Genomic DNA, 26,128 nt, shown 5'->3' on the forward strand with positions numbered 1-26,128 from the left:
TAAGTAAAGCTGCAGTAATCCTGTAAGGGCGGATGAGTGGACAGACATGTGATGCCCCGCTTGTTTCTTAGGTGAAGGAGGGTGGCGGGGGCGGCGGGCATTACACACCAGATGGAGCGTGTGTGTGTGTGTGTGTGTGTGTTTTCATTTGTACACTTGTATTTGTGTGTTTTGTTGCCTGTGCCTGTTTTTTTCCCGTGCTATTTGTATGCGTGCGCGGCGCATTTGCGTGTGTCTGTGTTTTGTGTGTGTGTGTGTGTGTGTGTGTGTGTGTTCATTTTGTTTGTGTGCTAGTGTCTATGTGTGTATTTTGTATACACGCTCCTGTTTCTGTCTTTGTGTGTGTGTTTTACACACCTGTGTTTGTCTCTCTGTTTTTTTACGCACTTGTGTGTGTGTGTGTGTGTGTGTGTGTGTGTGTGATCAGGGACACCTCATTTTCCTAAATGTGTGCAACAACAACAACACGTCATCACATTGTTTTTATTGGTGTTATCGAGCCGGTTAAACTTTAATCCCGCGATTGCACAACAACAAGGCCAGACTGGAGCCGGAAGATTTGCGCGCGTGACCGGCGACTGTCACTCTGGCTCATCTCGGTCAATTAGAGACTTCCTGTCCTCGCCGTCGTTCACACACACACACACGCACTCACACGCACACTCACAGACTCACACACACACACAGACTCACACACACTCACACGCACTCTCACGCGCGCACGCGCGCGCCTTCCTTGCAGATTAGTGCTCTCCAGCCTGAGTGAACCTCTCGTCTGCACCACTTTACGCACGAAGGACGACGCGCCGCCGCCTCCTCCACAGGTTCGAGAGGTTCGCTGCAGCGTAAAAAAACCCCCCACAAAAACGTTGCAGTGGTTTGATTCCTTTGGCGTCGGGGTTTGGGGGGTGGGGTGGGGTGGGGGGCGGCAGGGCGAGGTGAGAGTCAGGTGAGCGTTGGACGCGGGGGTGGAGATGAGATGAGCGTCACCAGCAGCACCAGGCTGAGCCCCGGCCCCAACACGCTGCAGGTGGCCGAGCCCCGGAGCTATGGCTCCACGCTGTCGCTGGAGGAGAAGTGTGAGCAGTCTTTTTTCCTCTTCTACTACTACAGGATGGAGGACGAGGCGGTGCTGGACCGGGGGGCGTCCTTCCTCAAACACGTCTGCGACGAAGAGGAGGTCGAAGGTGAGGCTGTGTTTTGTGTTTATTGTGTGTGTGTGTGTGTTTCTGGTAGTGTTTCTGATTGCCTGTTGGGGAGCGCTGGTGTCCCTGTACTGCAGACTCCCCCCACCCCCCACCCCCACCCCCGCTGCGGGGAAGCAGGTGGTGCACATTACGGTGTGTTTATGGCCGCTTGTCAGCACGTGTGCACAGCACTGTTAGACGTATTTGGCCTAAGACGAGCTTTTTGGAGGAATCCGACACCGGAAACGGCTGCCTCTGTAAACTGTGGTGACGTCACTACACATCATGTTTGTCTCTTTCCCTCCCAAGCACGTTGTGAACATTAATCAACTTAATGTGTTTATTTGCTCAGGGATCATGTAGGAATAGATTAAAATCCAGCGATTTAGCCGAGAGCTAACTTCCCTCTGCACTTCCCTGAGCGGGTAGACCGAGGAGCTGACGGACGATACGAGACGCGCTGTGACGTCACAATTCACCCCCCCCCCACACACACACACACACTTTAATTAACAATACAACCCGGTCACCCCACAAACAACACACACACGCCGATGGCATGCCAACTATGCAAGGTATTCAAGGTAACAACTGCTCCAGTATTAAAGGTACTATCCAGATGTTTTCCCTCTATTAGAGTCCCCTAGTTCAGTGTTTCTCAACCCAGTCCTCAAGGACCCCTTGTCCTGCAGATTTTCTTTGCAACCCTGAATAGGTACCTGTTTGGAGTTATTCAACCAATCAGCAATGAATGTCAGAGTTTGTACACCTTGCATAATTAAGTGCTATGAGGTCATTGGTTGAGTAAGTACAAGCAGGGCTACACCTATGCAGGGTTACATTGAAAATCTGCAGGATAGGGGGTCCTTGAGGACTGGTTTGAGAAACACTGCTCTAGTTCAGCTTCTATCAGCCACCTTTTTTTCTGATCTTCGTGATGTCATCACACTTATTTACATACAGCCAATCGGATCAAATCCTCAAAAATATTAAACCCCGCCCACCTTGCGTATACTTGTCAAAGTTCATCTCATGCATATGAATGAGGCTTAGACCACCCCCTCACAGTTATAGGTAAGGGTATAAATAATACAATATTAGTCCTCTGCGAATAAAACATCGGCCCTGAATGTTTTATTACGCCGCGTTCAAGGTTATCAGACATGAAAAGTTCAATCGGACGACTGATTTATGGCCGACTTTAAAAACCTCATTGTATTCAAACGTTTGACCAAAGGGATCTTTGGCAATAAGGTCGTAACAGTTTTGCCCCCCGGTTAAACACCGTTTAAATCCTTTTCAAAATACTTCTTAGGTACTACCTAATTAGCCAAGCAACGCTGACGTGAGTGTGGCGCCAGGTTCAAACGGGTGACCGGAAGTGGGTCGCACCCCTCCCTTCATTCCCTCAGAGAGCGCGCGACGTGTTCATGCTGACGCGTCTCGTGTTTCCGGGCCGCGATATTATGAACCCTACATAGGCCTCGCCAAAATCCCGTTTCTGGCTTTGTCACGTGTGCGCCACCGTAGCAACGCGAAAATATGTTGTTATGGGGTTAGCGCTCATCAAGGAAACGCTGTACACCCACAATTTAACCTGTCTAAGTTATCCACAATCAACATTAACGTTTTTAACTCAATCTTTGCTTGCTCCACGTTTGAGCATAGGATACTGATCAGCTTTCTTAAATGTGAGAAAGTCTATTTATTAGATATATGTTCATTTTCAGACAACTAACGTTACTTACCTCCGTTCTGTTGTTGACAGCCAGCAGTCCAAAATTACAAAAGCAGCCAGCTGTCCAAAATTGCGAAAAATGCAAAATTACAAAATTGAAGGTAGCTAACGTTAGCTTTGCTTCGCACCGAGTTGATAGTTGATTGTTTCCTTAGCAACGCAGCGGAAATCCGGCGTCCGTTCGCGAGATTTGGGACAGGGTACGGGATTTTGGCGAGGGCTATGTAGGGTTCATAATATCGCTTCCGGGCCGGCTGCAGGCGGCCAAATCTCAGCCCCACTTCCGCCTGGTCAACACCGCCACGCTCTCCTGTTCACCGAGCTGGCACGAGGCGGATGTGGGGCAGGGAGGGATCACGTGACCGCCGCGGTCACCGCGTTTATCTCCTAGCACGGAGGAGAGAGGCGGAGACGGAAGTCAGCGGCGAGGCTGGGAAACACCGGTCACAGCGTGTGCACAGTCAGCGGCAGCTTTCTAATGTGTCTCTACAATAGAGACGTGGGAATGGGTCAGGTCGTCATGGTTGGGGTAACCGGGTCAACCCTGGCATTTGTCCTACAGCCTCCCGCAAGACGGGGGTGCTCACCCCCCCCCCTTTAGATCTCCCTGGCTCCCTGCAAGCAAGCCGACTCTTAAGGGCCTCCCTGTGTGTGTGTGTGTGTGTGTGTGTGTGTGTGTGTGTGTGTGTGTGTGTGTTCTCATGGGGAGCCAGGGTCCTAATCCACGAGTTTCCCGCGCGCGGGGGGGGGCGGGCCACTGGGGAAACGATTATGGGTAATACTTCCGGTGTTCGGCGAGGCAGTGTCACAGACCGGCGGCGGGTTTGGCTGAAGAAGTGTCAGCTGTTGCTGTTCGTGTTTAAGAAAAGTCGGTAAAAGTTGCTAACCCACACATAACATGTCGTTACGGAGCTCGGGGACAACACGTGCTCTTGATGGTTGTACATACAACCAGATGAAACTTAATGAGTGGCTCAAACAGGAGTGCTTCGATCATCAGCCTAAAACTAGATCAGACTGTCCCTGTCAGCGATGACGTACTTCCCATCGCCTCCCACAAGACGACGAGGCAAAAATCGCCCTAAGAAAGACGGTTGGTGTACCGTTACTACGGAAAACGCCGGTTCCGGTTCAGTGACAGGACGCGCCGGAAGTCGCGCCCATAATCCACGCAAGGTATCGTGGCTGGGAATAAGGGTGGTGAAAACCAGAACTACCTACCCAGGGGCGTCTCTGTAGCTGTATGGTTACAGCACATATCACACGGTCACACGGTTGCAACCGTCGCTGGTTCGATTCCAGCCGGTGATATTTGTTGCCTGTCATCTCTCTGCGTGTGTGTCTCCCCCCCCCCCATCTCCTGTCTGCCTTTCACTAACGCTGTCTAATAAAGGTAAAACATCTAAAAAACAGAACTACCTACCTCGTGGGGACACTTAATAGGCCCTCGTGAGGAAAAGGGTTCTTACTGGGCTAGGTTTTAGGGGTTTACGACTAGGATTACAACTGGGGTTGTGCTAGTATTGACATTAGGTATTAGAATTAGGCTAAGGGTTAAGGTTAGGATTAGGTTTGGACTGTTCGTTTTAGAGTTAAGGTCATTTTGGGGTTTGGCGGTCTGGAAAATAAGGTTTTGAGTCCAACCTATAGTTTCATGTCCCCACAAGGATAGAAAAACAAGCGTAGGCGTGAGCGTGAGTGTGTTTCCTAGGAGATTTAGCTCGCACCCTGGCTCCATTGGCTCGGTCAAACGCGCGCGCGCGCACACACGGTTCAAATAGGTTGACTGAAAGAAAAGATGAGTGAAACAATAAGAGAGGGAAGAGATAAGGATGCCGCCCGACACGTGGCGCTTTCTCTGTTTATTTGACGCCGATCGCCAGTGTGTTCAAATACCTCCGGGCTTTTACAAACAAGCGCTTCAGCGTCTGATCCCTGGCGGGCTGACTCACATATAATCACGGATAATATGTGGCGTGTGCGACCTTTGACTAACTTCTTAACTCCATGTACGTCTTATCGTCCCCAGTAGGTCAGACTGACTGTTTAAATAACGCGTGATTCATAAAAACTCAACACTAACAGACCTGATATATAGCGTCGGCGCGTGTCTTGGCCACACGTCAGGGAAAAAAAAGTCTCCGTGCTCGAACAGAACTGGACAAACCCCAAAACAACATTCCCTCGGATATCAGACTGAGTCAGTGATAAGGCTTACAAAACATAATAACAAAAAAAAACTTGTTCAAGTATTTTAAACAGACCTCACAATTCATACTGTACCTGCACTTCTGCCATTGTTCACTCAATAACCGCAAGAGTTCTGCCCATCAATGCTTCAATATGATTTATTGCCATGGAAATGCCGGTCAACGGGGGAGTAATGAGTTAAGACAAAAAGTCCTCACGCACGCACACGCACGCACGCACGCGCACACAGAGAGAGTTTGTCTGTAATCTGACAGTAGTATTAGCATGCTGCGTGTGCTGTTGTCCCAGTAGCTGTGTTACTGGGGAAACTGGTGTTGCTGTTCCTCGGCAATCCATTGAACCAAACAAACACACCAGGACACACAAAAAAAGTATTTCATTTCATTCAGCCTGCTCTTATGGACACCTCCAAAAGAAGATCCTCACACACACACACGCACACGCACACACACACACACACACACACACACTCAAAGAAGAGGAAGTCGTTAACAAAGATACGCTGCCAGAGTGTAAATCTTATTTTCCAGTTCCTTGACTCTCTTTTCATTTTTCCTCATCTATCACCCCCCCCCCCGCATCTCCTTCTCTCTCGCTTTCTCTACACTTGATCCTTGCCGTGGTGTTTTTTGTCTTCATGCTATCATCTAATCTCTGTTCTGTCAGCTCCAGTTCCTCTCTCCTCTCCTCTCCTCTCCTCTCCTCTCCTCTCCTCTCCTCTCGTCTCCTCTGCTCTCCTCTCCTCTCCTCTCCTCTCCTCTCCTCTCCTCTCCTCTCCTCTCCTCTGCTCTGCTCTGCTCTCCTCCCCTCTCCTCTCCTCTCCTCTCCTCTGCTCTCCTCTCCTCTCTCGTCTCCTCCCCTCTCCTCTCCTCTCGTCTCCTCTGCTCTCCTCTCCTCTCCTCTCCTCTCCTCTCCTCTCCTCTCCTCTCGTCTCGTCTCGTCTCGTCTCCTCTCCTTTCCTCTCCTCTCCTCTCCTCTCCTCTCCTCTGCTCTGCTCTGCTCTCCTCCCCTCTCCTCTCCTCTCCTCTCGTCTCCTCTCGTCTCCTCTCCTCTCTCGTCTCCTCCCCTCTCCTCTCCTCTCCTCTCCTCTCCTCTCTCGTCTCCTCTCCTCCCCTCTCCTCTCCTCTCCTCTCCTCTCTCGTCTCCTCTCCTCTCCTCCCCTCTCCTCTCCTCTCCTCTCTCGTCTCCTCTCCTCTCCTCTCCTCTCCTCTCTCGTCTCCTCTCCTCTCCTCTGCTCTCCTCTCCTATCTCCTCTCCTCTCCTCTCTCTCGTCTCCTCTGCTCTCCTCTCCTCTCCTCTGCTCTCCTCTCCTCTCGTCTCCTCTCCTCTGCTCTGCTCTCATCTCCTCTCCTCTCCTCTCGTCTCCTCTCGTCTCCTCTGCTCTCCTCTCGTCTCCTCTCCTCTCCTCTCCTCTCCTCTCGTCTCCTTTCCTCTCCTCTCCTCTCCTCTCCTCTCCTCTCCTCTCCTCTCCTCTACTCTGCTCTGCTCTGCTCTGCTCTGCTCTCCTCTCCTCTCCTCTCCTCTCCTCTCCTCTCCTTGCAGTGTATCTCTTCATCCGTTCTCACTCTGACGTCATCAATCTATCAGATATCTGATGACGGACACTAACAAGAGGCTTGCATAGCTAACTGGCTAGCTGGCTAGCTGCTTCATTTGAAGTTAGTTCGCTTATGGGTGATTCTTCAATTTGGGGCACGTTTGGCTTTTGAAATGTTGAAAAATAAAAAACAAAATGTCTTTAAAATCTGTCCCCCCCCCAAAAAAAGCTCTATTAAGTGGTCTGGAGCCAATAGCTTAGCGTAGCTTTGATCGTCCTACAAAACAAGTTTGATGTTGTGATGCTTTTTTCAAAGTTGTAACAGCAAAATGTGACGTAATGACACGTGACGGTAAAGACAACTTTCACTTTTTGGAGAAAAAGTTGGCTGAGTCTTGGACTGGCTAAGCTAGCTTTTTAGCTAGCATACAATGTACAATGAATATACGCGAATAAAATGATATTTCTTATTTCTGAACTAAGATACTCAATTAGTATCGTGTTTGGTAATGACGCCTAATAACCATCCTGTCAGAGCAGGACACATAAATCTTCACATGACATTTGTCACATGAAAAACTCACGCTTCTGCCATGACTGCTCACGCGCCTCTGGCACTTCTCATTTCCATGGCAACCACGTTGTTGTTGTTTGTAAAAACGTGTTGCTCTAAAATGTTGGGTGTGATGGTCATGACGTATGTATGAGGGCCAGCCATATTAACTATTAAAAATGCAAATAGCACATATATAAACCACATGAATTTGAAATATGTCTTTTTGAATTATTATGAGAAAATGCAAAGTGAAGCTTTCATGAATGTAACCATTTTATGACTTTATTATAGAGTTAAACGTCTGGGTTGGGGACAAAACCAAAACAGTCAAATTCTGGCACATTTGAATTTTCAACACACTGAAAAAGTATTGAAATGCCATCATTGAGACACAAATCTTTTTTCATAGCTAACACAACCTGACTCTAACAAATACAATAGTTGCTTTTTGTCTTCTTGAATATCTACCCTGGTGACAGAAAAACTCCCTTATTTGAAGAATCACCCATATTCATAACAGTTAAGCGGCTAATTTGCATGTAGTCGAATGGTCCGTAAACACACCTCGTTTTACCGTAGTGACCTATGCATTAGCGCGGGAAGGGGGGCTGGAGGGGGGCTGCAGACCCCCCCCCCACCAAGAAGTGGCAGGTGGCTGTGTAACATCTTAGACCCAGCAGTATGCCAAACTTTTCCTAACGTACAAATGCAAAAAATGTACATGTTTAATAATAAAGTGAGTAAACACTCCTTTCCGAATCTGCTACACAAGCGCCTTACAAACGAAATAATGACGTCATAGTGTAGCGGCCGGGGGAGGCGGTCGCTCTGACTGTCGGCGGTTCTGCGCTGGGGGGAGCGCAATGGCTGATGGGATTGTTAATGCTGCTTTCATGGTGTGGTGTTCATGTTGTGGTTATTCTTGTGTTGTTGTTTTGGGGGTTCGACTCAGACTTAGTAGGAGACTACTGACTAAGCGACTGTAGGACCGTGACTAGGACTGATGTCGTCACTTGGGACATGGGGGCCGGGGGGGGGGTCGTTGCGTTGTTGTCAGTTCTGGTCCGTTCTGGCCGGTGTGAATAAAAGAGCACTCCCGGGGTCGTGCGGTGTATGGGGCACGGGAGTTGCGGTTAAAAAGAGATCTCTATGGCGTCCGGGTAGCGTAGCGATCTATTCCGTTGCCTACCAACACAGGGATCGCCAGTTCGAATCCCCGTGTTACCTCCGGCTTGGTCGGGCGTCCCTACAGACACAATTGTCCGTGTCCGTGGGTGGGAAGCCGGATGTGGGTATGTGTCCTGGTCGCTGCACTAGCGCCTCCTCTGGTCGGTCGGGGCGCCTGTTCAGGGGGGGGGTAACTGGGGGGGGGATAACGTGATCCTCCCACGCGCTACGTCCCCCTGGTGAAACTCCTCACTGTCAGGTGAAAAGCAGCGGCTGGCGACACCGCATGTATGGGAGGAGACGTGTGGTAGTCTGCAGCCCTCCCCGGATCGGGAGAGGGGGTGGAGTAGCGACCGGGACGGCTCGGAGAGCGGGGTGACTGGCCGGGTATAATTGGGAGGGGGAGCACTCCCGGGGTCGTGCGGTGTATGGGGCACTGGAGTTGCGATTAAAAAAGAGATCGCGGCCTTTTCGTTTTAAGTTGGCAGCCCCCCTACTTAAAGTCTTCCCGCGCGCCTGACTGTATGGGCTTGTAACTTATGAAAGGGGGGGGGTCAGTACTAACTGAAAACGGCTGACAACTACATGACATCTGTTGTGCTAAGTCATAAAAAGCCTTGTGGATGCTTAGCCAAGAGTGCTGTGGAGATCCAGCGCGCCAGTCCCTGTTCGGGCGCCATTTGTAGAGATCGGGGTGATCTCCGCGGAGTCAGCCGAGTGGAATGGACTGTTGGTAAATAAGGGTTTACCGCTTTAAGAGCGAGATCTGGGGTCGGACTCTGATTGGTTGGTAGGGAGGGGGGAACGAGGAAGTTGTTGTTGTGAGGCGCGAACGGTAGTGGGAGCTCCGCGCAAGTGAAAGGAAATATTATTACTAAGAACTGTGATATGTTGGACCTATGTCAACGTTTTGTGCTGCTGTGAAGAAGGATTAAATGTGTCTCCAAAGAGGGAAGACGGTGTCCTCGCCATTTTCAGACGAAGTGAACTATTGAACCGTGTTGGGTTGTGCTCCGGAGTTTAGCTAGCTAGCACCAGGCAGTGACGGACAGCGCCAGCCAACTTCGGCCCTGGATCCCAAATAAATTCGGTTCCCCTGTAACTTCCGGCGAAGGTGGCCAGAAGACGTAGACAGGAAACGTAACAGGACGAACACCAGACCAAAGTCTTCATACCTCCGCGGTGGTTTTACGGAGGACAGACACTGTTGTTGACACAGGTCACGGTTTCCGCACCGAAAAGCGGATTTCCAAAACCGGTGAGGTCGGTTCACACGAGCGTCTACCCATCGCCGCAATGAAACCGGAACCGGAACCCCTCCCCCCCGCATCGGAAGTATTACGTCATAAAATGGACGCCTAGGCGGCGGTCGTTCATAACACATTGAAGCGTTTCGGTCCATTGAAAGGTCAGGGCCGACTTTTCCCATGTCAGAAAGCGGATATGCTTCATTATAGTTTGTACATGTTTTCTTCTTACCTTCCTATGAAAAGACGTAACGTAGTTTTTAACGTTACTCATATTCAGCGAAGACGGGACGCTATCGGAGCAGGCAGTCTGACGTTCAGCAGACGTGCGGTAGGTGTAAATAGTTCCGACTCGCGTATTTGGTAAAAGCGACAAAGTTCAATTCATGAGCTGTGAGTTTGCTTTATTTTATCTGATGGTTGGCAACACAGCCACTGTGCTCAGCTATTTAACAACGTCTTTTCAGTTTGGCTAAGCGGGGCTATTTAGTATTTTCTATCTTTTATCGCCTTGACATTTCCGGTTCAGATGGACGACCGTCGGTGGACTCGGCACATGTTCTCCGTCACAGAGGCAGCGCCTTCTCAGCTGAACCTTTCATAACATGGCGCTGAAGCCAGGAGGAGCCGAGCCAAATTCCTTATTTTATTCTATTTCTTTATTTTCCCTGAAATCTTTTTTCATTGTTGTGAACTTTCCCAGCATTAGTTCCTACCTGTAATAGGTTCCACCCTAGCGGCTTCTAACGCATGCCTTTTGTTCCCCGGGGGCGCTGTTCCGGTGTGACGCCTCGGAGCCTAGTGTACACTATTAATAAGACCCACTGGCCGATCGACTAGAGGGTCTTACCCTTTAGCCGAGCGGTTAGTGATGTCGCCTTGTGGTGCAGTACACCCCGTGTCGAATCCCGCACCGGGCAAGAAAATAGCTGGGTTACATTGGTGGGATCCGGAAGCGTGCAGATCCTCATAAGTCTCTTCGGAGCGCGGGAATAACAAATCCGGGAGAGGGTGACGACTGTACACTACTAAGACCCACTGGCCGATCGACTAGAGCAGTGTTTCTCAACCCAGTCCTCAAGGACCCCCTATCCTGCAGATGTTCATTGTAACCCTGCATAGGTAGCCCTGCTTGTACTTACTCGACCAATCATCTCGCAGCACTTAATTATGCAAGGTGTGCAACGGCTGACATAATTCATTGCTGATTGGTTGAATAACTACAAACAGGTACCTATTCAGGGTTGCAAAGAAAATATGCAGGACAGGGGTTCCTTGAGGACTGGGTTGAGAAACACTGGACTAGAGGGTCTGACCGTTTAACCGAGCGGTTAGTGATGTCGCCTTGTGGTGCAGTACACCCCGTGTCGAATCCCGCACCGGGCAAGAAAATAGCTCGGTTACATTAGTGGCAGCGGTGGGATCCGGAAGTGTGCAGATCCTCAGAAGTCTCTTCGGAGCGCGGGAATAACAAATCCGGGAGAGGGTGACGACTGTAAACTACTAATAAGGCCCACTGGCCGATCGACTAGAGCAGTGTTTCTCAACCCAGTCCTCAAGGAACCCCTATCCTGCAGATTTTCATTGTAACCCTGCATAGGTAGACCTGCTTATTCAACCAATCAGCAATGAATTATGTCAGATGTTGCACACCTTGCATAATTAAGTGCTGCGAGATGATTGGTCGAGTAAGTACAACTACAAACAGGTACCTATTCAGGGTTGCAAAGAAAATATGCAGGATAGGGGGTCCTTGAGGACTGGGTTGAGAAACACTGGACTAGAGGGTCTGACCCTTTAGTCCAGCGGTTAGTGATGTCGCCTTGTGGTACAGTACACTCCGTGTCGAATCCCGCACCGGGCGAGAAAATAGCTTCGGTGAGCACGCATGCGCGGAGCTGTATGAGGAGACGCGGAGGACAAGCTGCGTGACCGATGCCCGTGTCTTTGTCTCTTTCTTGTGAAGACAAGTGAAACCCCACAGATCTCCCACTCCGGCGTATGTGTCTCACGCAAGTACACAACGCAGAGACAGAAAGCGGTTGTCAGTCAGTTACACAAGCTCGGAACTCGAAGCGTAAAGGGGGGCGTAGCGGTCTAGTCCGTTGCCACCCCGTGTTGCCTCCGGCTTGGTCGGGCGTCCCTACAGACACAACTGGCCGTGTCTGCGGGTGTGTCCTGGTCGCTGCACTAGCGCCTCCTCTGGTAGGTCGGGGCGCCTGTTCGGGGGGGGGGGGACTGGGGGGAACAGCGTGATCCTTCCACGTGCTAAATCTGAGGAGGCATGTGGTAGTCTCCAGCCCCTCCCCGGATCGGCAGAGGGGGTGGAGCGGCGACCGGGACGGCTTGGAAGAGTGGGGTAATTGGCCGGATACAATTGGGGCAAAAAGGGGGGTAAATTGAAAGAAAAAAGAAAAGGCTTCCCCGTTTGAACCAATGCTGAGGATTGTTTTACGTGTCATCCGGGGTGATGGGCTGTTTAAGTCCGTAACCTTTGGAAAAGTCTCCTGAACTTGGAGCTTGGTGTCTGGGCTTGTGATGCTGTGCAGACAGCGGTGCACCGATTCATCTGCTGTTGTGATGTTATGGCATAAACAATGGACAGGTGCCGGCCTCACGCCTATTTTCCACACAGTCACTCTGTCTCTGTTTCCATCTGTACATCTGTCTGTCTGTCTGCTATGTACCCACCCTTATGTCTGTCTGTCTGTCTGTCTGCTATATACCCACCTCTATGTCTGTCTGTCTGCTATGTACTCACCTCTATGTCTTTCTGTCGGTCCGCTATATACCCACCTATATGTCTGTCTGTCTGTCTGTCTGTCTGTCTGTCTGTCTGCTATATACCCACCTATATGTCTGTCTGTCTGTCTGTCTGCTATATACCCACCTATATGTCTGTCTGTCTGTCTGTCTGCTATATACCCACCTATATGTCTTTCTGTCTGCTATATACCCACCTATATGTCTGTCTGTCTGTCTGTCTGCTATATACCCACCTATATGTCTGTCTGTCTGTCTGTCTGCTATATACCCACCTATATGTCTTTCTGTCTGCTATATACCCACCTATATGTCTGTCTGTCTGTCCGCTATATACCCACCTATATGTCTGTCTGTCTGTCTGTCTGTCTGCTATATACCCACCTATATGTCTGTCTGTCTGTCTGCTATATACCCACCTATATGTCTGTCTGTCCGCTATTTACCCACCACTATGTCTGTCTGTCTGTCTGCTATATACCCACCTCTATGTCTGTCTGTCTGTCTGTCTGTCTGCTATATACCCACCTCTATTTCTGTCTGTCTGTCTGTCTGCTATATACCCACCTATATGTCTGTCTGTCCGCTATTTACCCACCACTATGTCTGTCTGTCTGTCTGCTATATACCCACCTCTATGTCTGTCTGTCTGTCTGCTATGTACTCACCCTTATGTCTGTCTGTCTGTCTGTCTGTCTGTCTGCTATATACCCACCTCTATGTCTGTCTGCCTGTCTGCTATGTACCCACCTCTATGTCTGTCTGTCTGTCTGCTATATTCCCACCTCTATGTCTGTCCGTCCGCTATGTACCCACCTCTGTCTTTCTGTCTATCCGCTATATACCCACCTCTATGTCTGTCTGTCTGTCTACTATATACCCACCTCTATGTCTGTCTGTCTGTGTGTCCGCTATATACCCACCTCTGTGTCTGTCTGTCTGTGTGTCCGCTATATACCCACCTCTATGTCTGTCTGTCTGTCTGTCCGCTATATACCCACCCCTATGTCTTTCTGTCTGTCCACTATATACCCACCTCTGTGTCTGTCTGTGTCCGCTATATACCCACCTATGTCTTTCTGTCTGTCTGCTATATACCCACCTCCATGTCTGTCTGTCTGTCTGTCTGTCTGTCTGTCCATATACCCACCTCTGTATCTGTCTGTGTGGCTGTCTGTCTCTGTGTGTGTGTGTGTGTGTCTATATACCCACCTTTATATCTGTGTGTCTGTCTCTGTCTGTCTATATACCCACCTCTATATATGTCTTTGTGTTTTTCTCTGTCTGTCTGTCTGTCTGTCTATCTATATACCCACCTCTCTGTCTGTCTGTCTGTCTGTTGGTCTATACACCCACCTCCATGTCCGTCTGCTGTTCTTCCATCTAACACGTTGTCACTCATTAACCCCATACGTCATGATACAGACACACATGCAGCGACGCAATTAGTGACTTATGGAACGAGGTAGAAGTTATCTTTTTTTTTTTTTTTTCTTCAACTGATGGACTCATCCTGACCATGTTATGACACTGGAACACATTTCAGAATAAGAATCAACTTTATTGTAGTTGTAAATTGTAAATCATTGGCCAGGTGTGCATACGCATACGAGGAATTTGACTCTGGTTTAAAGCAGCTAGTACTTGCATATTTGACTCACAAAAAAACTCAAAAGAAACAAATGGAATAATAAATAGAATTTCCTGTTTCTATTGTGATCATTACATCAGGGACGGTCCATAGACAACTTACGAGAACAAAGAATCAGCTGCATGTGTTTAAGTCATTACATTTACACAAAGATGGAAAGTAAATTTACTTGAGTACTGTACTTACGGTGTTGAGGTACTGGTACTTTACTTGAGTATTGCCCTTTAGTGAGACTTTATACTTTCGACTCTGCTACATTTCAGTGAGAAATACTGGGCTTTATATGCCACTACATATATTTTGATGCCTTTAGTTGCTCTGCAGGATAAGGTTTTATATGTAAAACATGCCATAGTCTCATCAAATTTGATGCTTTAAGAGTTTAAAATAACCCATATGTTAGACCACCTGCACCATAGAAACACGCTGACAGGAAAACAATTCAACACTCTGAAAGCAACCATTTTTCAGAATTAGTACTTCTTATATGGCTACTTAAGTACATTTTAGTGCTAATACTTAGTTACTTTTACTACTTGGTTACTTTTATTTTTACTAATACTTAGTTACTTTTACTTAAGTGAAACTTTGAATGCAAGACTTCTGAGTATTCTTACACTGTCGTTTTGCTACTTTTTTTTTTTAGAGTAAAGGATTTGAATTGTTTTCCACCACTGCATTTGCTTGCTTGACATTTCTCCTGATCCTGTTGGTTTTATGTCTTTATTTAAATAGCTATATCAATACATTTCAGCAGCCCTGTGGGCTTCGGCCTTCCTCTCTGGATGCTGGGCGACAGCTGAGCGGTTGGTGTTAGTGAATTTAGATGAACCTCTCAAACACAAGGCATTGTGACTCAAGTGAATAACAGGCGCCGTTGTTTCTTAGAGAGAGATCATTGTCTGTTTTTCTTTTTTCTTTTGAGGGGTTCAGCCACTTCCTGGTCGGGTCATGTGCTGCGCGCGGCCCAGAGCCGGCTCCAAAGGGCACAGATCTCATTATGCCTTTTGTTCAGGCAGTCGCTCAGATGTTCTCCTGGAAAGTATCGTCTGCCTCTTTTATCTACCAAAATGTTCAGTCTAAACTGCGGGGAAATTCAGAACGTGCATGTATGTCGACGGTTTAGGCACCGAATCTGTCCGAGTCTGAATGTGTGACTTAGAAAAAAACAGAATGATTACAACTCACTGAGCCTCACATGACCTCTGACATCTAATAGACGCCAAACAAAAAGGAGGCTTTATTGCCCTTTATAGGCACTTTCTAGCAGAAAAGACCATAAACTGGACAGAGGTTAGACAGAGGTAAGCCTGTTCGTAACCGATACATGGGACAATATGTATCCAGATACTTAACATCAATTAGCAGTAACACTGAAAATAACACTAAGAAATGAAATGTTTGGTCATAGCTTGTTGTGGTGTGGTCCACTTCTGTCTTTTGTCTCTTCTGTTAATCGACACAGGTAGGAAACTCCCACATGGATTTTAAACAAGCTGGCATGTTGTCAGTATGGTCCCACATCCACAACTAGATTGATATAGCCTATATACATACATACATGCATACAGACACACACACACACACACACACACACACACATATATATATATATATATATATATATATATTTATGAGTTTCCTCCGTAGGGTGTCTGGGCTCAACCTTAGAGATAGGGCGAGGAGCTCGGAGTGGAGCCGTTGCTCCTTTGCGTCAAAGAGCCAGTTGAGGTAGTTCGGGTATCTGATTAGGATGCCTCCTGGGCGCCTTCCTTTGGAGGTTTTCCGGGCACGTCCAACTTGTACTTACGAACGATTGATGAATGAGGCCCAATGTTCTGATTACCTCCCTGCAGATCGTGCTGTGCTGTACTATTACAAACGTCTTCTTTTGTGGCAACTCAAATATCAGTTGTAATAGAACAATGGGGAGCAGCTGCTTAGGAAAAGAAGCCACACGTATGTTTGTTGGCCAAAACCTAGATGAGTCCAAAAGGACACAACAATCAAAATAACGAAGAAGGTGGAAGTTTTAGAAATCTGAATCAGTCCCTGTTTGCTAGCAGCTTCAGCAAGCATTGGCACATGCTACAAAAAGTCCATCTTTCCCACTTGTGCTCGAAGGGATATTTTTCAAATAGTTTGGAAACTTAACGAGCCATGAATACTTCTTTGAGCGTTCAGCAACAACAGGAAGAGCAAGCTGAGCGATGAATATACTTAGCACAAAAAGTAAAGAAATGTGTGTTTGGTAGATGATTTCTTTGTTGTATTTGAGTTGCCACAAAAGAAGACGTTTGTAATAGTACAGCACAGCACGATCTGCGGGGAGGTAATCAGAACATTGGGCCTCATTCATCAATCGTTCGTAAGTACAAGTTTGTTCTTACGTGCCCATGGAATTTTTTAGCCCTTACGTTTGGCTGACAGACGCAAGCAAAGCCTGATGGGTATTTGTAATTCTTTCCCCATAACATCTATTGTCTACTTCTTGCAACAAGCGATCTCCCAGGCCTGCAGAGACATCAATCAGTACGTTTACATGATGTTAGAAAAAGTGGATTTATTTTGTTAGCCCGACTAAAACTGGACTTTTAAAATGCATGTAAACGCGTTGGTCCGACTGAAATCGTACTAAATCGAATTTCTGGAAGTGGGACTACCACACCTAGATAACGCGGTTGGGGATGGATTTTCTCTGGCATGTATACGCTTCAATTGGCCCCGAACTGGCCTAGGCGTTCTGCGCATGATCCGTAGTTCCCACAGTCCAATAGCAACCAGCTGAAAGGGGACATATCGCCACCTACCGCACCGGGGTCGGACATATTTCCGTCAATAAATCGATTCTCCCCCAGTTCTTGTATACTGGGACAACGACAGTAGTCCACTTACATGGCCTAATCGAGCTATAACCATAGCGCGACTTAACTGTGCATGTAAACGCAGTCAGTGTTAGCCAACTGGTGTCTAAATTCAGGGCTACCAAGTTCTAGACTGGTTTGTGAGACAAAGTTCAGGGCTAAAAAAAATCCCATGGGTGTGTAAGAACAAATTTGTACATATGTGCGATTGATGAGTGAGGCCCAGAGTTACTGTCTCTGAAAAAACAACGTTTAGAAGATTTACAGCAAACCTGATAGTCTTATTTAAAGGATACAATAGAGTGAAGGGATAGACAGACAGAAGAACAGACAGACAGACAGATAATAGGGATGGACTGATACTGGTATCTGATATCGGGCTGATAATGGAGTAACAGTATCCCAGATTTGACCAAAGACTAAAATTGACACCAAAAGCCTAGAATAACACGTCATGAATAAAAAGAAAATGGCTTGATTTACTGCATGTTTGGCATATAAGAGCCTGTATTTCTTTTGCGTCCATTTCAACTGTTTTGCCCATTGACCCAAAACCACTGGTCCAGATCTGCACTGTTCAGCAAAAGTAATGGATCGGATCAATATTCTGTATCAGCTGAAGTTTTGTACTCCGAATCAGTATTGGCAGTGGAAAAACATGCTATCAGTGCACAGGCACGCAGACGGACAGACAGACGGACAGGCACGCAGACAGACGGACAGGCAGGCAGGCAGACAGACAGACGGTTGGGTGGGCGGACGGACAGACAAACAGACAGACAGACGGACAGGCAGGCAGACAGACAGGCAGGCAGACGGATGGACAGACAAACAGACAGATGGGCGGGCAGGCAGGCAGGCAGACAGGCAGACAGACAGGCAGGCAGACAGACGGACAGATGGGCAGGCGGGCAGGCAGACAGGCAGGCAGGCAGACAGGCAGGCAGACAGACGGACGGACAGACAGACGGACAGGCAGACAGACAGACGGACAGGCAGGCAGGCAGACAGACAGACGGTTGGGTGGGCGGACGGACAGACAGACGGACAGACAGACGGACAGACAGACGGACAGGCACGCAGACAGACGGACAGGCAGGCAGACAGACGGTTGGGTGGGCGGACGGACAGACAGACAGACAAACAGACAGACAGACGGACAGGCAGGCAGGCAGACAGACAGACGGTTGGGTGGGCGGACGGACAGACAGACAGACAGACAGGCAGGCAGACAGACAGGCAGGCAGACGGACGGACAGACAAACAGACAGATGGGCGGACAGGCACGCAGACAGACGGACAGGCAGGCAGGCAGACAGACAGACGGTTGGGTGGGCGGACGGACAGACAAACAGACAGACAGACGGACAGGCAGGCAGACAGACAGGCAGGCAGACGGATGGACAGACAAACAGACAGATGGGCGGGCAGGCAGGCAGGCAGACAGGCAGACAGACAGGCAGGCAGACAGACGGACAGATGGGCAGGCGGGCAGGCAGACAGGCAGGCAGGCAGACAGGCAGGCAGACAGACGGACGGACAGACAGACGGACAGGCAGACAGACAGACGGACAGGCAGGCAGGCAGACAGACAGACGGTTGGGTGGGCGGACGGACAGACAGACGGACAGACAGACGGACAGACAGACGGACAGGCACGCAGACAGACGGACAGGCAGGCAGACAGACGGTTGGGTGGGCGGACGGACAGACAGACAGACAAACAGACAGACAGACGGACAGGCAGGCAGGCAGACAGACAGACGGTTGGGTGGGCGGACGGACAGACAGACAGACAGACAGGCAGGCAGACAGACAGGCAGGCAGACGGACGGACAGACAAACAGACAGATGGGCGGACAGGCAGACAGACAGGCAGGCAGACAGACGGACAGACAGACAGATGGGCGGGCAGGCGGGCAGGCAGACGGGCAGGCAGGCAGACAGGCAGGCAGGCAGACAGACGGACGGACAGACAGACAGATGGGCGGGCAGGCAGGCAGGCAGACAGATAGATGGATAGATAGACATTATCCTGCATAAGGAACTTTCTTGCCATAGTCTGAAGATTTAAAACATCCATACATATTTACACAACCCACATCGGTACACAGGTGCTACATATATATGTCATGTACCTATGTACATATATAAATAGGTACATGACACACAGAGGGACATAAATACACAGATACGGGTGAATACTTTCATGAAGCTGATGGTTTCCATGTGAAACAGAAGTTTCATCTCACGTTTGCATGGCATGTAGCAGCGATGCTGCTCGTCGAACAGTCCGAGGAGTGTGTTGTCCCTAAACAGTCCGGTCTGCATGTAGTTACTGATCCCAAACCACAGGACGGCAAGCAGACCTGCAGGTCCTGTGGGCGCCGTGTCGAAACCTACACAAAACCGGTCTGTAGTCCTGCAAGCAGATGCCACCTTCGCTGCTGTCTGCTACTTCTTTCCTCTGTCCAAATATTTATTTTGACAGTGCACTGCAACCTCCGCAGGCCGTTAAGTTCAGGGCTTGCTGGAAACGGTTCTTAGCTTTCTTGTGCATCATCAAATTTCAGACTTTTGACCTTTAGATGTTTCACACCTTCTGATATCAACTTTCTGTCGGTGGCTCGTCTGAAAGACCACTGTGTCTCACAGCCTGCCTGCTCACATGAATCAGACATTTTAACATGCATCGTGTTTCACAAACACTAACGGACGTCGTCATGGGCATTTTGTCTAGACCGGCAGGGGCTAACCCTGTGCCACGGAGAACCACGTGGATGCAGGTTTTCATTCCAAACCGACTCCACACCAGGTGACTTAACTGATCCATTCTTCCTCTTTGGTTGAAGTTTTGCTAATCTGAAATCACCTGGTGTGGAGTCCAGCTGGGATGAAAACCTGCATTCGCATGGCTCTCCATGGCACATGGTTAGCCACCCCTGATCTAGACCCCCATCTCCCCGTTAACGTGCACTTCTGAACGCAGCTTCCGCTGTTGGTTTTTGAATTCAGAATCCTCAGTAACCAGTTAAACACAGTTTCAATTTGTGCCAGCCTGTTTTCTTTTTCTTTGCACCCCCCCCCTTCTCCCAATTGTACCCGGCCAATTACCCCACTCTTCCGAGCCGTCCCGGTCTCTGCTCCACCCCCTCTGCTGATCCGGGGTGGGCTGCAGACTACCACATGCCTCCTCCCATACATGTGGAGTCGCCAGCTGCTTCTTTTCACCTGACAGTGAGGAGTTTCACCAGGGGGACGTAGCACGTGGGAGGATCACGCTATCCCCCCCCCCCAAACAGGTGCCTCAACCCACCAGAGGAGGCGCTAGTGCAGCGTCCAGGACACATACCCACATCTGGCTTCCCGCCCGCAGACCTGGCCAATTGTGTCTGTAGGGATGCCCGACCAAGCCGGAGGTAACACGGGGATTCGAACCAGCGATCCCCGTGTTGGTAGGAAACGGCATAGACCGCCACGCCACCCGAACCCCCCAGGGTGTTTTCTAATGACAGCGCATTGTGCCGTGTGTAGCCGGGGGGAATCTTGAGGTTCCCCAGAAATAAAGGTCCAGAAAGTCGAACTAAAGTGTATTTCATGAAACCGAGCAGCAGTTACGTTAGGAACACAATACGCTCGTAGTCACCAGCATGTGATGGTTTAAATCTGAAATATCCATTCCCTAAATTACAAGTTTTAGTATTTTATCATGTTTAGTATACTCGTCACCACATTAGGTCAAAGGCCGGTACTTCGGATATCCTGTACTTCAAATATGAAGGTCTGTTTGCTGTGAAGAAAGATGTAGCTCTTCTACAAGGCTGACTGCAGCGCTGTGTTGTACTATAACACTATAACCCAACTGTTCTTTTCCCCTCCCCCTCCTATGCAGGTCACCACACCATTTATATCGGCGTCCACGTGCCCAAGAGCTACCGGCGCCGCAGGCGCCATCGCCGTCGAGCAGGCCACAAGGACAGGAAGGAGAGGTTGACGGAGAACGCCTCTGACAAGTCGGACGCGGAAAACAATGATGAGGCCAGCACCAGCATCCTCAAACCTCTCAGTAAGTCGACCGATGGACTTCGTGTCGCCGCAGATTAATGCCCGTGCATGTTTGCGGGGCGTGACTGACTGACTGACTGCTGCTCAACTGTTCACTTTCCCAGAGAGAGACCCCCCCCCCCACCTCCCTTTAGTGCCTCCCTGCTTCCTATACCCACCCCAAAGCGACTTGCTGACTCCACTTAGTTACCAGGAATAGCTGTGCCTGCCCCGCTGGGTGACAAGTCTGTTTGGACAGACCGGAGTAAGGACTCCGTGTGGAAGTAATGGCTGCTCCGATACGACCGGGCCGGCTGATGATACGAGTCTCTGACTAGAGTGCATGCACGTGTGGTTGTGCGTGTGTGTGTGTGTGTGTGTGTTTGCATACACCATGGACATGGGAGGCTGTCTGTCTATGCATGTGTGTGTGTGTGTTTCTGTGCAGGGCTTTGTATGCCGTGTATGTGCGTGTGTGCATGGTTGGCTGAGTCCTCTGTCCCGTGAAGTATAATCTCTGATGTGCCCCGGGGGCCGGCTTGCTCGGGTCTGCACTGTGGACGTCTTGAAAGAAGAGAGGCCGGACCGGTCAGAGACAAAGTTGAAGAAAAGACAGGAAGAAAAGGAATAGAAGGTCACACCGGGTGATGAAGTCTTAAGTGAAAAGTCTTAAACGATATCTGCAGCTTGTTTTTTGCTTGTTTGTTTTTCCCCCCACTTCACACAATCGAAGTTGGAAGTTTTAGGCCAGACAACAAGCGACTAAAAACGTCCCTCTATTAAAAGCTGCCCCAGCACGGGGCGTGTCGACCGTCATTCCTGGAAGAATGGCATCTGGGCGTCATCTCCTCCCTGTGACAATGTTAACACACCTCGCGGCGTAGGGGGGGGATTTTCTTCCAGACCTAAATATTATTAAGAGAGCAGATTACAATAAGCTCATCCGAGAGCATTGTCCGGCACACTGAGTTTGGCTGTGCGTGTTGATTTGCCAGTTTTGATCCTCAATCCCTCTCCGAAGCCTGTTAAGGGTATATTAAACAACTTGGTGTGTGTGTGTGTGTGTGTGTGTGTGAGTCCCGGATTGCCTCACAGAGTGGCTTAAAGGGTGATTACTGACGTCACGGCCCGTGTTTCAGATATCATGTCGCTCGCTGTCGTGGGAAACAGAATGGCAGCGTTAATCCGGGCTCTGTTTTCATTAAGTCTCACAATACTGCCGCTGCCGTGAGATGTGGTCTGAACCTGACTCTCTCCTTATCAGGACTATGTATAACAGTAATTACACAGTAATTAATCTGTAGTGGCAGTTCAGCCATGTACCAGGTTGTAAGCTAGGCTTGTGCTTAAACTGCAACACCCTGCAGCTGCGGTCAGAATGAGGTGCAGTAGTTAGTGACGCAGTGTCGATGGGATGACGTGACGTGTTTTACACAGTACACACAGTCGAGTCCTGTCCGCTGTATTTACGGAGATTGTGCCATAAATACACATGAATGCAAAAGCAGGAGTTGAAATATGGATAAAAATATTCTACATTTGGGCATCCGGGTGGTGTGGCGGTCTATTGCGTTGCCTACCAACACGCCGGTTTGAATCCCCGTGTTACCTCCGGCTTGTCTTGTTACTCTGGATGTGGGCCACTTCAGGCAGTGATGCGGCACTGATGTCCTTCTTCCGGCCCTAACAAAATGGATGTGAGCCTGAAGTGGCCCACATGTATAATAGCAAATATGCCAAATCAAATGTGGGCTTTTTCTGGCAAAGCTGCGGTGCTCTGGGCTACATGTGATCTGGATGTGGCCCTGAAGTGGCCCGTGTGGTAAATGGTGAATATGGCCCAAATATCACAAAACAAATATGGCCACCTTTGGCTAATATGTGGCACATGTGACATTGCTATGGCTTGGTTCTGACCCAGATCTGGCAAACAGGAGCGAACCGCCCAAGTGCCATCGTTCCACGTGGTATGTGGGCCAGATGAAAGTGTCGGTGTGGGACGGGTCCAGGCCACAGCAATTTTGCTATCTGGTTACAGACGCAATTGTCCATGTCTGCGGGTGGGAAGCCGGACGTGGGTATGTGTCCTGGTCATCACACTAGCGCCTCCCCTGGTCAGTCGGGGTGCCTGTTTGAGGGGGGGGGACTGGGGGGAATAGCGTGATCCTCCCACTCACTACGTCCCCCTGGTGAAACTCCTCACTGTCAGGTGAAAAGAAGCGGCTGGTGACTCCACATGTATGGGAGGAAGCATGTGGTAGTCTGCAGCCCTCCCCGGATCAGCAGAGGGGGTGGAGCAGCGACCAGGACGGCTCGGAAGAGTGGGGCAATTGGCCGGGTACAATTGGGGAGGGAAAAAAATCCCAAAAAATGTCTAAATTTAAAATTGACATGACCAAATGGAAAGCACAGGGAAGGTCAGCTTTTGATGGATGGGTGAAAGGTCAGTCTTCAAGGGAAACAGTCATGCTTTCAATATCATCTCTGTGTGTTGTAGGGATGACGCCGTATTAGCAGCCAGAACACTGAGCGGTCTTGTGTGTGTCTAAAACGCTGCCGAAATTGTGAATCGCCGTCTTTATATGGCATTCAGTGTCATTCACTACAGCAGTTGTGTGTAACACTGTTATTCTTATTTTCTTATTCAGTGTCTACTTAGATGTGGGCCAGTGACGGTATGGCAGCAAAAATAGGAAATTCATATTTATATAGGTTTATTTATATATTTAAGATGATGTTGACATTTCCTTTAAGTGTATCTGCAGGGACAGCGGTCTTTCCAACCTGAAAAGAGCCGTGTAGAGAGAATCACAGTTTGGTAAAGTGTTTTGATGACTGGACAACTCGGTCATTATTCGTTTGTCCCTCGGAGTTCTCAGAAATAAGTGTTGCTTGGCGTCTCTGGTTTCTGCAGAGGCCTTCCTTACCTCGGAGCAATTTAGCTTTTATCAGTTAATGGCAAAAGAAGAGACGGCCGAGTCTTTTATGTCTCCTTAGAAGAGAGCCGGTTCTGTGCTAGTGGAACTTTTTCAATGTGAGTGGCTCCATTTTGATCTTAAGGCCATCTATGTCAGACTGGGAGAATGCCTCGGGGGGTCGTCTGCAGAACGGGCAGCTGCGTAGATAGTTTGGTAGATAATCTGAGGTCCGTTTGAGATGCTGTCTTTCTTCAGTGGAACGGCCCAGAGTTGAGAAAGAGACAAGGAAAACATAGACCTAGAATAGGACAGTGTCTGAGTGCAGCTTCAAAAGTACAATGCTGGTGTTTGACTGTCCATAGCTGAGGATGGACCAAATGCTGTTCCTGTATCCTGGAGCGCCGATGGTGGAATGACTTTTTTTTTCATGTTTCAGTGAAACAAAAAAGCACATCAGCAATCGGGAACATTTATTTGTCATTTCATGCACCTGCATACATGGAATGACCTGAACCATCGTTCCCCCAGCCCACAGCAGTGCAACACCAAGACAAAAACACATATCCAAACTACAAAAACGCATATCTCCAAAGAACAAAAAAAAACTACAAAAATTACAAAAACTACTAAAACACATATCTAACATATCCAAATTTAAAAAATAATAATGAATTTACCGTCCAAGAGAGCGAATGCCAGCCAAGATGACTGTCGGAACTACCAGACTGCATGGGCTAGCAGTTAGCTTAGCCTGCCCCGCTTCCTCGTCCTGTCAGGCCGCCCTCGGTCGGCACGGTGGTGCAGTGGTTAGTGCTGTCGCCTCACAACAACAACTTCCTGGGTTTGAACCCCGGGGTTGTCCAACCTTGGGGGTCATCCCAAGTCGTCCTCTGTGTGGAGTTTGCATGTTCTCCCTGTGTCTGCGGTCGGTTTTCTCCGGGTGCTCCGGTTTCCCTCACCATAAAAAAGACATGCATGTTAGGGTTCATACTCCTGTCTGTGCCCCTGACCGAGGCATGGCAACATGAACTGGAGTTGGTCCCCGGGCGCTGCACGGCGGCTGCCCACTGCTTCTAGCTACACAGCTAGGATGGGTTGAATACAGAGCGTAGTATCCCTTCGGGGATCAATGAAGTATCTCTCTCTCTCCTCTTCGGGCGCAGCGCCGGTCAGGGCCTTGGGCCCACCAGACACATGTGAGGTTAAGCAAAAATCAATTGGCGATGAACCTCCGCAATAATTTTGCTGTTGCTGTATTGCAAAAATGTCCCACGTATCCACAAAGACTGAACTCATCCTTCTGTTTTATTCTGTGTTAAGTTACTGAGCTGGCAGATGGTTGGATGACAGATTAGATAGCGTTAGAAAATAGGTGTTTTTGGCTGGACCGCAACAGCGGGGCAAGCTCGACACATGCAGTTGTCTGTGAGTGAGTGCCTGAGTGAGTGATGGGGTTTCTCCATTGGCCGCATGAACAGTTTTCTATCATGTCATCAGCTGTTCACAGAACCGATGTCAAAACAGCTGCTTTTTAAGTAGTTGTGCAGAAACAGCCGCTTAATAAATGTAGCCGCGGTTCAGCCATATATACCAGGTTTTAACCTAGTCTTGTTTGTTAATTTTTCTTTTATTCAACTTCCTTTTCTTGAACTCAGTCCAGAGCGGCATATATTCTGCAAAGGGACCTAAGGGGAGAGCCATAGTAGAAGTGGATTTTGTACGTTGTAAACCAGTTGTTTTGAGGAGCAGAGTAACAACAACAAGGACAGTAAGAACATGTAGTGTAGCGCTAGCATGTCTGGCCTGCAGCAGTTCAGCTGAGAAGTTGCACTTCATCAGGAATCAAGAACAGGAACACTTGGTCATTTCACTTCATGCACTTGCATTCATAAAATGAAACAAAATGTAATTTCCTCCAGCCCACAGCAGTACAACACAAAGACAAAAACACATCCAAAAACTACAAGAACACACGTACCCCAACCAACACATAATATATCCAAACTGAGCAAAAAAATCGCTGTCCAAGGGAACGAATGCCAGCTAGGATGACTGTCGGGAACCACCGGTCTGCATGGGTTAGCAGTTAGCTTAGCCCACCCCGCTTCTGCATCCTGTCAGACCGCCCTCGGTGTTTCCTCCTCGGGTGCAGCTCCAGGCAGGGGCTGTGGTCCCCGGGCCCACCTGACGAAGCAGACCAAGCTCTCCCAGCCGACTAGCACCAGCTCTCCCAACCAGACACCCT

At 49.0% G+C, this 26,128-nt stretch overlaps 1 protein-coding gene across 1 annotated transcript in view; it reads left to right on the forward strand.

The window, feature by feature from the left end:
- Window positions 1–1,114: 1,114 nt before the first annotated feature.
- Window positions 1,115–26,128, forward strand: part of slc4a4a (solute carrier family 4 member 4a) — a 134,677-nt gene continuing 109,663 nt past the window's right edge. Inside the window, exons 1-2 of the mRNA XM_056275646.1 lie at window positions 1,115–1,187; window positions 20,814–20,987. Coding sequence (XP_056131621.1) covers window positions 1,115–1,187; window positions 20,814–20,987 — 247 coding nt within the window. The remainder of the gene's footprint in view (window positions 1,188–20,813; window positions 20,988–26,128) is intronic.

Source organism: Lampris incognitus, chromosome 1, assembly GCF_029633865.1.
Source record: "Lampris incognitus isolate fLamInc1 chromosome 1, fLamInc1.hap2, whole genome shotgun sequence".
Lineage (NCBI taxonomy): Eukaryota > Metazoa > Chordata > Actinopteri > Lampriformes > Lampridae > Lampris > Lampris incognitus.